This window comes from Sapajus apella, unplaced genomic scaffold, assembly GCF_009761245.1.
Source record: "Sapajus apella isolate SASKATOON/1434 unplaced genomic scaffold, GSC_monkey_1.0 scaffold15, whole genome shotgun sequence".
NCBI lineage: Eukaryota > Metazoa > Chordata > Mammalia > Primates > Cebidae > Sapajus > Sapajus apella.
In genome coordinates, this window is record NW_022436955.1 from 16,157,809 (window position 1) to 16,172,834 (window position 15,026).

The following is a 15,026-nucleotide window of genomic DNA, read 5'->3' on the forward strand; positions in this document are numbered from 1 at the left end:
ATTACCATTTTCAGCTTTTTTATTTCTTTTTGTTGGTTGAAAACAATTTTATTTTTTTTTTTTGAGGGAGTTTTTTTTTTCTCCTTTTTTGGGGGCTTTTTTTTTTTTTTTTTTTTCTTTTCTTTTTTTTTTTTTTTCCTCTTTTTTATTGAGACGGAGTCTTGCACTGTCACCCAGGCTATAGTGCAGTGGCACAATCTCAGCTCGCTGCAATCTCTGTGAGGCTGTATGTTTTAAAGCTATAATTTTAAGATCACCAGTTGTATTTTGGTGTGATGACATGTTATATGCAAATATTTGAATGTATGAAAACTGAATACATTTTTGCCACCTAGGCATGTCAAGTTCTACAGAAGTAGAAATGCAGTATGCCCCACAGGCATCCATTTTATCTGGTTCCGATAGGCTTTCTGACCCAATAGTATTTGTAATATCTTTACATATAACTCTGTCATAAAAAAGTCTGGTTTGTTTTTATCCTGATAGTATACATACTACTTGTTGGACATTGGCCTAAGTTACACCTAAGTTTATCAAACATCTACAATACGCTAGTATATTAAATCAGTAGAATTTGCTTGGACTCAGACCTTTACACCCTTTTTCTAAACCAAAGGACCTGTTTATTCATGAGACATTATTTAATATTCACTGTTTTTTGATGCTTCTTTCTTCTCTGCAGCTTGTGCCCCAATTAGTTCGTATTTTAAAGAACCTCATCATGTCCGGATATTCACCAGAACATGATGTTTCTGGTATCAGTGACCCCTTTCTGCAGGTGAGGTTGTGAAAGAAAGTTTTAAATAAATGTTACATGAATTTGGTATCTTTTAAGTAGACCATTTTCTTCCTCTTAAGTTTGTATTGAGTAGAAATTTGGTAGTTGATTGATGAAGTATATTAACAAATGAATAGTGACATAATTCTATGTTAGATTAAGAGGATAAAATTACAGGGTTTGTTTTTTTTTTTGTTTGTTTGTTTTGTTTTTTTCCTTTGAGACAAGGTCTTGCTCTGTCACTCAGGCTGGAGTGCAGTGGCACAATGTTGGCTGCCTGCAGCCTCAACCTCCCAGGCTCAAATGATCCTCCCAAGTAGCTATGATTTCAGGTGCATGCCAACCATGCCTGGCTCGTTTTTGTTTGTTTTCTAGAGACAGGGTTTTGCCATGTTGCCCAGGCTGGTCTCAAACTCCTGGCCTCAAGCAGCCCTCCCACTTCAGCCTCTGAAATTACTGGAATTACAGGCAAGAGCCACTGTGCCTCACTTTTAATTTTTTAAAAGTGTAATTTTGACTATTACATTTTTAATAGTCAAAATTATTTACTATTTGAATTATTAATATACTGTAGCTCTGCAGGTGGTAGTATCCTTTAGCTGTGGAGTGCTGAAATGTGGATTGTCTTATAATAACTTTATTAGATGTAGAAGCATATAAAGCTTCTCAAAAGAAATGTTTTCAATTCTTCTCTTTGTTTTTTGACCATTTCTGATATGAAGAAATGGTTCCAAATGAAGTTTTAAGATTTCATTTAGTTATTTGAATTTCATACCAAGTGAGATTTCTTTGTGGTTGATATACTTTGTTGACATTTCTCATATTTTGCACATTAGGTACGAATTTTACGGTTATTAAGAATTTTAGGACGAAATGATGATGATTCAAGTGAAGCTATGAATGATATATTAGCACAGGTGAGTAGACCAAAAATATTAAATATTTATTTTATTTTTGCAGGGAGTAGAATGATTTTGGTCATATGGAGCAGTTTTTATTTGTGTTTCCTCATTCATAGCTATAATCACGAAATGCCTCTTGTTACTTGTGGATATTTTTTGGAAGCATTGTTTTTATCACTTATGTACTGCCCTCAATATGTCTTTTCAGGTTGCCACTAATACAGAGACTAGTAAAAATGTAGGAAATGCTATTCTTTATGAAACGGTTTTGACTATCATGGATATTAAGTCAGAGAGTGGATTGCGAGTAAGTCTTTTTAAATCTTTTCTCCCTCCCTAAATGTTTCATTTAGAATGGTTGACTTGGACTTGAGTACTTCAGAATTGTATTCCATTTGGATCTTGACTTTAAGAAAGAATGATGCAAAATGGAAAATGCTGGATTTTTGGTATCTGAACTATCATTCCTTCCCACTGAAGCTTAACATTGATTATATAAGTTTTGGGAGATCTTAGTTGTAGCAATATATAATAAATATATTTGTCTTATCATTGGTGATGTTAACCTTGATCATTTGGTTGAGGTGGTGTCTGCTGGGTCTTTCCACTGTGAAGTCTTTTTTTTATTTTTGTAATAAAAAATATTTTGGGAGATATTTTGAGATATTTTGAGACTATGTAAGCATGCTATTTTCAGACTTTTACCTATCAGCTTTAGTATCCACCAGGGGATCTTGCCCACAACAATTATTAGGATGGTATTCTAATGACAGTTTTCCATTTCCCTCATTTTTTCCTCATTAAATAATTGGAATTCTTCTATAAAGACAAGTTGTCCCTTCTCCCTTATGAATGGATTCATTCTATCATTTATTAATATTAGAATTGTTGGCCCTTAGCCTTGTAAAAAACAAATGTACTAAATAGAGTATAATATTTGTGTAGAGTTCTTTTTGTTGGTAGCATTATATTATCTAGCCAGACAACTAGAGTAACTTAGGGTCAGTTCTTTTCCTCTCCCCACCTTCCAAACAAAATGGTAGCATACCATATATATTGTTCTGCACTATATTTTGTTCACCTAACATTATCTTGGAGCCATTTCCAAATTCATGTATAGAAATAAGTCTTGTTCCTTTTTTTCTTAATTGTGATCAAATATATATAACATAAAATTTACCATTTTAAGCATCTTTAAGTGTACAGTTCAGTTAGTACGTTAGTACACTCATCTTGTTGTGTAACCAGTACCATCATTTATCTCTAGAACTTTTTTGTCTTCTTAAACTCTGTATCCCCTAAACAATAAATCTCCATGCCCTAACTACCTCTAGTCATAAAATGTTTTTTTTTTTTTACTCTTTACTCTCTACTCTCACACAGTCATTCAACACTTCACTTACTTTTTGTTTTGTTTTAGGGACAGGGTTTCTCTCTGTTGCTCAGGCTGATCTTGAGCTCCTGGCCTCAGGCAGTCTTCCCACCTCAGCCTCCCGAGTAATGTGAGCCATCATGTCCAGCTCCAACATTTCACTTCTGACACCATATGTGTTGGGGCTATTTCGCTATACATCAAGCAGTTTTCTAGTGGATACCAGCTGGATATCCTCTAATTGAATTCAATTCTGACACTGTCTCCCTGGAGATAGTGTCACATCCCACAGTTTGAGGGCTCAGTCCCACAAGACTAATCCTCCAACTTCAGTTGCCAGTCCCAAGCTCAGTTTGTGACCTGTGCCTCTGACCAACCAGCTGTAAGTCAGGATTCCCACAGCCCCCTCTTCAGGTTTGGTTACTTTGCTAGAACGGCTAACAGAACTCAGGGAAACACATTACTTATGCTTGCTGGTTTGTTATAAAGAATATAGATGAACAACCAGATGGAAGAGATGCATAGGGCAAGGCATATGGGAAGGGGTCAGGAGCTTCCATACCCTCCCCATATGTGCTGCCCTCCAGGAAAGTCAACATGTTCAGCTATCTGGAAACTCCTCTGAACCCTGCCCGTTTGGGATTTTTGGAGGCCTCATTACGAAGACATGAATAATTAAATCATCAGTGATCAGCTTAACCTTTAGCATCTCTCCCCTCTCCAAGGTTGGGGGATAGGACTGAAAGTTCCAACCCTCTAATCTCATGGTTGTTCCCCTGGCAACCAGTCACCATTCTGAGGCTATTGTAGGAGTCCATTGAGAGTCACATCATTAGAACTAAAGAAGCTATTATCAGGAAATTCCAGGGGATTTAGGAGTTGTATGCCGGGAAATGGGGACAAAAACCAAAGATGTATTTCACCGTATCACAGTACATCATATCAATGGAATCATACAGCATTTATCCTTTTGATAAATAGACTGTCTTATTTCATTTAACATAATGTCTTCAAGGTTGCTCCATGTTGAACCTTGTGTCATAATGCATTCTGTCTTCATGGCTGCGTGACATTCCGTTGCATAGGTGTGCCATAGTATAATTAGCAGATTTGCTCTTCATGGAGTTTTAGGGTTTCTCCTATCATTTGCAGTTATCAATAGTGCCATAGTAGACTTTTGTCTGTACGTACAGTTGTTTGTCATATCAGTTCCTAAAAGTGAAATTGTTAAAGCAGAGAATTCATTTTAAATAAAGTTATTGCAGCCGGGCACGGTGGCTCACGCCTGTAACCCCAGCACTTTGAGAGGCTGAGGCAGGTAGATCACCTGAGGTCAGGAGTTTGAGACCAGCTGCCCGATATGGTGAAACCCCGTCTTTTAAATAAATAAATAAATAAATAAAGTTATTTCCAGATTTCCCTCTAAAGAGGCTGTGCTAATACTATTCTTCCACTAACAGAACAATATCAAAGCATTAAAATGACCTTGCAGCACTTACTTTTAGAACATGATTTTAAGGGTTTACCTTTAGATTTTTTTTTTCTTTGAGAGTCTCACTTTGTTGCCCAGGCTGGAGTGAGTGGTGCGATCTGAGCTCACTGCACCCTCCACTTCCAGGTCCAAGTGATTCTCCTGCCTCAGCCTCCTAAGTAGCTGGGATTACAGGTGTGCACCATGACACCCAGCTAATTTTTGTATTTTTAGTAGAGATGGGGTTTTATCATGTTGACTACGCTGATCTCGAATCTCTGACCTCGTGATCTGCCTGCCTCAGCCTCATAGAGTGCTGGGATTTCAGGCATGAGCCACTGCACCTGGCTCTTTTTTTTTTTTTTTTTTTTTTTTTTTTGCTAGCAGTCTGTGAAGCACCGGAGGCCAGTAAGTGATCCTTTAAAGTCAGGAAACAATATAAAACTTTATTTTCCTAAGTTTCAACCTATGCTATTTCTCTTTAGGTCCTAGCCATAAATATCTTGGGTCGTTTCTTATTGAACAATGACAAGAATATTAGGTAAGTCAACTCTGTCGTTTATCTTGGATATTATAAGTCCAGTATTTCAAGAGTGTTTTTGCTCAAGATTATACTATTAAGTCACGTATCTAGAACTTTTAGCTCAGAATTTGTATGTTTTTCTGGTCTTAAAACTACAGTTTTGTAAAGAACTTGAGGATTTGTCTCATGGCATATATTCCTATTTGTTCTGTTAATCGTGAGTCAGCAGAATTTTTCTGTAAAGGGTTGGATGGTAAATATTTCAGTCTTTGTGGGCCACGGAGTCTTTGGTAACTACTCACCTCTGCCCCTTAGCTTGAAATTAGCCATAGACAATATGTAAGTGATGTGTGTGACTGTGTTCAATGAAATTGATTTACCTCAAACTTTGGAACTAGTAGGAAAAAAATATTTTGATGTACAAAAATAGCAGAGAGCTGGGTTTTACAGGTGGGCTGTAGTTTGTTGACATCTGCTCTAAATTAAGAAAAATGTAACATTTCAGGCAGCAAATCTGGAATGTCTTTATGAACTCCAGCTAGTTTATTAGGTAAATGAATTGATCAGTATTGTCTTTTGTTATTTTCCTGTATGTAGTATGTATTCCTGCTTGCCTGTTTTTCTAATCAGGAGAAATTTTCCTTATATTAAACATGAAAAGACATGGAAGCTGGGCACAGTGGCTCACGCCTGTAATCCTAACACTTTGGGAGGCCGAGATGGGAGGATCATGAGGTCAGGAGTTCGAGACCAGCCTGGGCAACATGGTAAAACCCCATCTCTACAGAAAAATACGAAAATGAGCCAGGTAGCGTGGTGGTAGGCACCTGTACTCCCAGCTACTCACGAGGCTCAGGTGGCAGGATCACCTGAACCTGGGTGGTTGAAGCTGCAGTGAGCCATGATCATGCCACTGTACTCTAGTCTAGGTACCCTGTTTTTTTTGTTTTGTTTTGTTTTGTTTTTCCCCCTTGAGACAAAGTTTCGCTCTTGTTGCCCAAACTGGAGTGCAGTGGCACAATCTTGGCTCACTGCAACCTCTGCCTCCCAGGTTCAAGTGATTCTCTTGCCTCAGCCTCCCAAGTAGGTGGGATTACAGGCACGTGCCACCACGCCCAGCTTATTTTTTTGTATCTTTAGTAGAGATGGGGTTTTACCGTGTTGGCCAGGGTGGTCTCCAATACCTCAGGTGATCCGCTCCTCTTGGCCTCCCAAAGTGCTGGGATTACAGGCATGAGCCACTGCACCTGGCCGAGACCCTGTTTTAAAAAAGAAAAAAGATGTGGAAATAATTATTGTGGGACTCTGAATTATCTTCTCTTTCTAAGGAATACTTGGATTGCCAGGTATGGTGGCTCACACTTGTAATCCTAGCACTTTGGCAGATTAAGGTGGGAGGAATGCTTGAGCCTAAGAGTTTGGGGATCCCATCTCTATTAAGAAATAAATACATAAAATTTTAAAACACTAAAATAAAAAGTTAAACACTTGGATTTTAAACTCAAATTTTTATAGAGACGGTTTTGGTACCAGTATCAAAAGCAGTGAAAAAAATGGTAAAATTAAAACAATTTCCTCTTGCATTTTGGGGCTAAGGCAGCCTTAAAACACATGCTATATGCTCTTTTTGTTTTAATATTTGGAAAAATTTAATTGAGTCCGTGACTTTTGTTTTATTTACTTAATTAATTTTTTTTTTCAAGACAGGGTCTTGCTCTGTCGCCCAGGCTGGAGTGCAGTGGCATGATTTCAGCCTACTGTAACCTCTGCCTCCCAGGTTCAAGCAGTTCTCATGCCTCAGCCCCCTAAGTAGCTGGGACTGCAGGCGCCCACCATCCATGTGTCCAGCTAATTTTTGTATTTTTAGTTGAGACAGCGTTTTGCCATGTTGGCCAGTCTGGTCTTGATCTCCTGACCTCAGGTATCTGCCTGCCTCTGCCTCCCACAGTGCTGGGATTACAGGCATGAGCCACCATGCCTGGCCTACTTTTAGAATTTAAATGGACTCGGCCATGAATGCATATGTGAAAAATCCAAAGTTTTTCCTGGGTGCCACTATTTTAGATTATGGTATCTGTTATACCTTTAAAATGTATGCTTTCTCTTATCCATTAGACATCTTTCTTCTTCTTATTTAAACAGAGAAAAACTGTCCTGAATTTTACATTTTAATTCTTATTTTGCAATTGTTTCACCCAGATATGTGGCTTTGACATCTTTGTTGAAGACTGTGCAGACAGATCATAATGCAGTACAGAGGCACAGAAGCACAATTGTGGATTGTCTTAAAGATTTAGATGTCTCCATAAAACGGTAACAAACTGAGAGCCTTACTCAGTCTAGTGCTTTTGGAAAATTGAGTGACAAATAGATTATTGATAATTCTGTGCCGTCACAGAATTTAGTTTAGTTTTAGTTTAGAAAACTAAACTTTGTTATAGTTTTCAGAGCAAGAGTGTTGACATTTATGTATGTAGTCATAGTGTTCCCAGATGGACTCTGCTCAGTGAATCCTTTTTTCAGAAAGGATTGGCAGGGAGAAGTTTAGGTTAGTAAAGGAGGCCAATAAGAATACTTAAGTGCACACTGAAGTTGTCCTTGACTCTTTAATAAATGTAACAGGCACAGATAAGCTAGGCAAAAGTTTACCTTACAGGTACTGTGCTTTGTGTGTTGGAGGATGAAAGTATGGAGTGATCCATCGGCTAAGTGTCTTATCACAATGCTGACACTCAAATTGCTGACAGCACACGTTTTTCACAGTACTACTGCCCCAGGATCTTGAAGGCAGCATGTTTCTTAGAACAGTGCATCCTGAAATGAATGCTAGGCAGCAGATAGCACTTTCAAAAAGCATAAATCTTGTCCCTCAATGGAGTATTTCTACTGGATCTCCTCTTAGACCTGTAGATGTTTGTATAACCTAGCTAAAGTTGGCCTCAGTGAACTTGTGGCTGTATGTTCAAACCTAAAACAATGTATATTTAAAATTGTCTCTGAAACCGTTCAGTTAACAAACATTTATTGATGCTGAGTTCCTTTGATTTGCACAGAACAGGTACAAATAAAAGGTGCTAAGTGCTTGAGCAATCTAAAGATAAGACCTAGACTTAATAACGCCAACTTTTTGTATACTGTATTGCAAAGCATTTTATACACACCATCTCAGTGGGTTCTCAGAGCAAGGCAGTGAGGGAGCTTAGGCAACTACTTCTATCCTTAATTAACAGATTAGTTAAAATTCAGTCCCACAGGGATCAAATGACTTAACCTAAACTTTAATCCTTGTCAGGGGCAGTCCTGGGAATAGATACTAGCCTTATGACTCTTTTTATTGTTGTTTTTCTGTAGCTTATTAATGGACTGTGAATTTCAAAAGAAGTGAAACCTGTGCCTCTTTGACAGGATATATAACAGTAAGAGCTCAGACTCTGGAGCTAGACTGCCTCATTTCATATTCTAGCTCTGCCTTTAATAGGCTGGGTTAAGTTACTTAAACTTTCAGTGCCTCAATTGCCTCATATGTAAAATGCAGTTAGAAGGGAAATCACTTCATAGGGTTATACAGGATAAATTGAATTAATATATGTAAATTACATAAGCACTATATGAGAGTTACTATATCTATAGATAGAATTTTTGCTGTTTATATGTTAGCTAGGATGAAAAAGTGTCTTCTACTTGTTAAATTTTTTTTCTTTTTTCTTTTCTTTTCTTTTTTTTTTTTTTTTTGAGATGGAGTCTTGCTGTGTCGCCCAGGCTCGAGTGCAGTGGCACCATCTTGGCTCACTGCAACCTCCGCCTCATTCTCCAGTCTCAGCCTCTGAAGTACCTGGGATCACAGGCACCCACCACCACACCTGACTAATTTTTATAGTAGAGACGGAGTTTTGCCATGTTGTCCAGGCTGGTCTCTTAACTCCTGACCTCAGGCGATCCACCCGACTCGGCCTCCCAGAGTGCTGGGATTACAGACGCAAGCCACTGTGCCCAGCCTAAATTGTTTTGAAAGTTACTGTACATGTGGTGTTTGATATTATTGACCAAATATGGAAAGAAAGATGCATATAGTAACCCTTTAACTTTTATATGTTAAACATTCCTGTTTTTAACTTCATTGCCAACTTTGAATAGGCAGTTATAGAAACACTTATTTGTCCTCACAGCACATGCCATTTTTTTTCCTTCCCATGGCCCTCATTTTCCCTTTGAAAAAAAAATTTTTTTTTTAATTTTGAGACAGAGTCTGGCTCTGTTGCCCAGGCTGGAGTACAGTGGTGCAGCCTTGGCTCACTGCAACTTTTGTCTCCCAAATTCAAGCAATTCCCTTGCCTTGGCCTCCCAAGTAGCTGGGACTACAGGTGCCCACTACCATGCTTGGCTAATTTTTGTATTTTCAGTACTGAAGGGGTTTCACCATATTGGCTAGGCTGGTCTCAAACTCCTGACCTGACGTGATCCACCCACCTTGGCCTCCCAAAGTGCCAAGATTACAGGTGTGAGCCACTGCACCCTACCTTGATTTTGTTTTTAATTTGAATTTTCTGCATACATTTTAATATAAATTATGTTAGATTATCTTTGGACAGAGTGGGGTGTAATAAAAGTAGAATATAGTGACTTAATATGTCACATTTTTAAGGAATAAGGCAGATAGGTATTATTATTGAGTAATACATTTGTTTCCCTCTTTTTGAGACTCTTAGGTATTCTAACTTCCACCTTTATAAAACAGCTTGTTGAAACCAAACTGCATGTTTGGACATTAGTGGTATATCTCGTGGGGACTTTTGAAGAAAAATATTGCATGAAGATTCAAAATACTAAAACTAACTTTGATTACATAAGAATATATCTCCTTGGTTATCTTGTGTGCAAAGATTGGGATCACAAGATTGCGCAAGGATGTTGGCACATCTGGCACTGCCTTGGTGTTCACAGAGTGCATACCTGGGTCTTTGTTTCATTCCCACTATAAATTTCCTAACTGTTTTTAATTTTTCCCTACTGCAAGGCGTGCAATGGAATTGAGTTTTGCCCTGGTAAATGGGAATAATATCCGAGGCATGATGAAAGAATTACTTTATTTTCTGGATTCGTGTGAGCCAGAATTTAAAGCAGACTGTGCATCTGGAATCTTTCTTGCTGCAGAAAAGTAAGATTTAATTTTTATCTTTATTGGTAAAGGATGGTTGGAGCTTTCTGAAAGCGTCTTTAAAACATGGAGAAACTACCATAAATATGTTTAAAACATGTAACATTAATTTTAAGCTCTGAATTATAAATTAGCTTGGAGAAGGCTGTTATAGCCAGCATTTAAATATGCTGAAACCAAAAAAATTCTACACTTTTATGAAATCTTCTCCTTTACCTGTTTTTAACCTCTCATCTATGATGCTGCCTTTTTTTTTTTTTTTTTTTTTTTTAAAGACGGAGTCTTGCTCTGTCGCCAGGCTGGAGTGCAGTGGCACGTTCTTGGCTCACTGCAGCCCCTGCCTCCCAGGTGCAAGTGATTCTCCTGCCTCAGCCTCCTGAGCAACCGAGACTACAGTCACATGCCACCATGTCCAGCTCATTTTTTGCAGTTTTAGTAGAGATGGGGTTTCACCATGTTGGCCAGGATGGTCTCCATCTCTTGACCTCGTGATATGCCCACCTCAGCCTCACAAAGTCCTGGGATTACAGGTGTCAGCCACCGCGCCCAGCCCTTTTTTTTTTTTTTTTTTTTTTTTTTTTTTTGAGACAGGGTCTCACTTTGTCACCTAGGCTGGAGTGCAGTGGCACAATCTCAACTCACTGCAACCTTGACCTCTCCGGTTCAGGGGATCCTCCTGCCTCAGCTCCTCCAAGTAGCTGAGACTACAGGCTTATGTTACCACACTCTGCTAATTTTTTTTGTGTGTGGTTTTGTTTTTGTTTTTGTTGTGTTTTGTTTGTTTGTTTGGAGAAAGATGGGGTTTCACCATGTTGTCCAGACTGGTCTCGAACTCCTCGAATCAAGCAATCTGCCTGCCTTGGCCTCCCAAAGTGCTAGGATTACAGGCATGAGCTACCATGTCTGGCCTATGATGCTGCTTTCTTCTTCTTTTTTTTTTTTTTTTTTTTCCCACAGATGATTCTTCATCGTTCAACTTGAACGATGCTGTTTTAATAAAGGGAATAGAAAAGTTACAACATCTGAATTGCAGTTCTATGCAGAATTTTGAGGTAGTACCTGATGATTTTAGTAGTACAGCTGTTCTTTCCACTCTGAATTTAAGGAAGCAAGTTTTTAGTCCTAATGTTGCCGTCTTGGTCTGAGAACAGTCCCTTTTTTTCTTTATCCTCTCCTGCCCTGATTCATTTTCTGTGAAACTGAAGACAAATCTCATTTCTCAGCTTAGCAACTCTTCCTGCAATATATGTATATTTTTTAGACGAAGCCTCTCTCTGTTGCCCAGGCTGGAGTGCAATGGTGACATCTCGGCTCACTGCAGCCTCTACCTCCCAGGCTCAAGCGATTCTTCTACCTCAGCCTCTTGAGTAGCTGGGACTACAGGGGTGCACTACCATGTCCAGCTAAATTTTTTCTTTTTTTTGGGAGGATGGAGTTTCACTCTGTTGCCAGGCTGGAGTATAGTGGAACAATCTTGGCTCACTGCAACCTCTGCCTCCTGGGTTCAAACGATTCTTCTGCATCAGCCTCCCGAGTAGCTGGGACTACGGGTGCGCGCCACCACGCCTGGCTAATTTTTGTATTTTTAGTAGAGATGGGGTTTCACCATGTTGGCCAGATGGTCTCGATCTCCTGACCTTGTGATCCGCCTGCCTCGGCCTACTAAAGTGCTGGATTACAGGCGTAAGCCACCTCACCTGGCCTCTTATTGCAATCTTATGGAAAACATCTGAGTTTAACTACATACCCTCCTTTTTTTGTTTTCTTCAATTTTAGAGATGGGGTCTTACTCTAACTCTGCTGGAGGGTAGTGGCCCAGTCATAGCATACTGCATCCTGGACTTCTGGGTTTAAGCCATCCTTCTGCTTCAGCCTCCTGAGTGGCTGGGACTATAGGTGCAAATCATCGTGCACCACTGATTTTTAAATTTTTATTTTGTAGAGATGGGGTCTTGCTGCATTGCCCAGGCTTGTCTGGAACCCCTGGCCTCAAGCAATCCTCCCTCCTTGACCTCCCAAAGTACTGGGATTATAGGCATGAGCCAACAAAGTCAGCTGACTGTATACCATTTTATCACTCTTTGAAATAGCATTTGCTGCTAGATTTGAAGCTGAAATGTTTCCAGATACAGGCAATTATCCAGGGAACCGAGGAAAGACTGTAGGACAGAATTTTCTTTTCCTCTCCTCTCCCCTCTCCCTCCTCCCCTCTCCCCTCTCCCCTCCCCTCTCCCCTCTTTCCCCCTCCCCCCCCCCCCCCCCTCCCCCCTCCTTCCTCCCCCTCCCCCTCCCCTCCCCCTCCCTCCCCTCCCTCTCCCTCTTACTCTCCTGCTCCTTCTCCCCCTTCTCCCCCTCACTCTCCCCCTTCTCCCTTCTCTCCCCTCCCCTTTTCCTTTTTCCTTTCCTTTCCTTTTTTTCTTCTTTTGCTGGTTCACTGTAGCCTCAACCTTCCAGGTTCAGGCAATCCTCACACCTCAGCCTCCCAGAGTAGCTGGACTCTTGGTGCCCACCATCACACCCAGCTAATTTTTGCATTTTTTGTAGAGACGGAGTTTCACCATGTTGCCCAGGCTGGTCTTGAACTCCTGAACTTAAACGATCTCCCACCTTGGCCTCCCAAAATGCTGGAGGTGTGAGTTACCCTGCCCAGCCAGGATTTTCCACAGTCACTGACTATAGTGTATTTTACTGGTTCCAATTGTCCCTTTCCATTGCTTTTTTCAGGTATGCACCTTCCAAACGGTGGCATATAGACACAATTATGCGTGTTTTGACAACGGTAAGTAGCTTTTTTCAGGCATCATATACAAAGTGCTGGGATATATTGATAAATGGGGCATACACATCCTTTGTTATAGTGAGGTTTACATTCTAGTCAGGAGGTAAGAAATTTGCAAGTAAATAGGTAACATAATTTCAGTTAGGAATAAATGCCATGAAGAAAAAGCAAAAGCAGCATGGAAGGAATATAATGATGGCAGGTTAGGGCCAAGTATTTTAGATTAGAGTAGTCAGGAAGGTCTCTCAGAGGAGATAATGTTTGAGTAGAGACCTCAGAGACATGAGGTGCCAGCCATGCAGCGATTTTGAGGAATAGTGTATCATATGGAGGGAACAGTAAGTGCAAAGACCTGAGGCAAGAACAAGCATGGCTTGCTGGGAGAGCAACAGGAAGGCAAGTGAAGCCCTATAGTGAGAGAGGCAGAGAATGGTAGGATGGATGTCAGAGACATAAGCAGGGGCCAGACAGTGTAGGCCTCATGGGAGTTTGCATTTTATTTTAGTTTTTAAATTTTATAAATTTTTTTGTTTTTTTGGGAGTTTGCATTTTATTTAGAATATGTTAGGAATCTATTGCAGGCTTTTGAATGGGTAAAGTTATTCAGGATTTGAGATCCTGTTTTGGACAGGATCCTTTCTTTGGCATTCTTGCAGTAATTCAGGGTTTCTGTGTTTATTATTCAATTAGTAGACAAGGAAGGATTAGGTATTTAAGAGTAAAAATGAAAATGCAATGACATGTAACGAAAACAACCGTTTCCATCTAATTATGTCACTAGAAGTAGATACTGTAAAGGAAAAGTCACAAATTTAACCACATTAAAATTGAAAACTTGAATAACAAAAAGGGGAACAGTACAGATTTAAAAGGCAAATTAACAACTAGGGGAAAACATTGTTAACATAGGACGGCATATTATTTTAAATCTATGACTAATTTACAATAAATAGGAAATACTAATGGAATAATTGGTATTTGAACAGGCAATTCATGAAGAAAGAAGTGGCTCATTAACATTTGAAATAAAAATTTTATTAGTAAAGAAAGTAAAAGTGAGGTATCATTTTTCACATTTCATATTTTTAAATCTAATTCCCAGTGTTAGAAAATAGAGAAACAGGCAGTACCCTTCACTTTATGGGAGTATAGGATGATGCCATCTTGTTACTATGCAATTTGGTAGCATGTAGCAAAAATCCTAAATTGTACCCTTTGATTCATTAATTCAATTTTTAAGACTTTAGCCTGAAAAAATAATAGGACGAATAAACAAAAATGTAAAAGTATTCAATCCTAATCTTGTTTATATTAGGAGGAGACCGGCAATAACTAGTAGTCTCCAAGAGGGGATTAAGTAAATTATTAAACATCTGTAGGGAGGGAATGATACCATTGAAATTATGACTTAAATGTATATGTTGACATCTATAAATTATGACTTATATGTGTATGTATTTGTTGCTGTGGAATTTTCTCTGGGGCATACTTGTTTTTTAGTTACAATGAATTAACTTGGTTAAAAGTTAATAAATTTGATTAATCATAAAAGTTATAATCTAACAAATTATAGCTTTTGAATGGGTAAAGTTATTCAGGATTTGAGATCCTGTTTTGGACAGGATCCTTTCTTTGGCATTCTTGCAGTAATTCAGGGTTTCTGTGTTTATTATTCAATTAGTAGACAAGGAAGGATTAGGTATTTAAGAGTAAAAATGAAAATGCAATGACATGTAACGAAAACAACCGTTTCCATCTAATTATGTCACTAGAAGTAGCCTTTTATGTTCTGAGTTACACTGATACTTGCTGAACCAGCCTTACATACCTGGAATACATGGTCAGGGTGTTATTATTCTTTTTATATATTGTTGGATTTGATTTGGTAATATTTTGTTGAGTATTTTTATGTCTACATTTATGAGAGAGATTGGCCTGTAGTTTTGTAATGTTGTTTGTGACCTGTGTGTTATTTAGAAGTATGTTCTTTTAATCTCCACATAGTTTTGGATTTTTTTACAGCTGTGTTTGTGTTACAGATTTCTA

At 38.9% G+C, this 15,026-nt stretch overlaps 1 protein-coding gene and 1 non-coding gene across 2 annotated transcripts in view; both read left to right on the plus strand.

Moving 5' to 3' along the window:
• The window catches only part of AP1G1 (adaptor related protein complex 1 subunit gamma 1), an 86,067-nt gene that overhangs the window by 48,494 nt on the left and 22,547 nt on the right, over nt 1-15,026 (plus strand). Inside the window, exons 9-15 of the mRNA XM_032284799.1 lie at nt 683-778; nt 1,615-1,695; nt 1,889-1,987; nt 5,009-5,064; nt 7,246-7,359; nt 10,061-10,201; nt 12,926-12,980. Coding sequence (XP_032140690.1) covers nt 683-778; nt 1,615-1,695; nt 1,889-1,987; nt 5,009-5,064; nt 7,246-7,359; nt 10,061-10,201; nt 12,926-12,980 — 642 coding nt within the window. The remainder of the gene's footprint in view (nt 1-682; nt 779-1,614; nt 1,696-1,888; nt 1,988-5,008; nt 5,065-7,245; nt 7,360-10,060; nt 10,202-12,925; nt 12,981-15,026) is intronic.
• On the plus strand, nt 7,714-7,799 carry LOC116555853. The gene has a single exon (XR_004270704.1). It is a non-coding gene; the product is annotated as a small nucleolar RNA SNORD71 (small nucleolar RNA).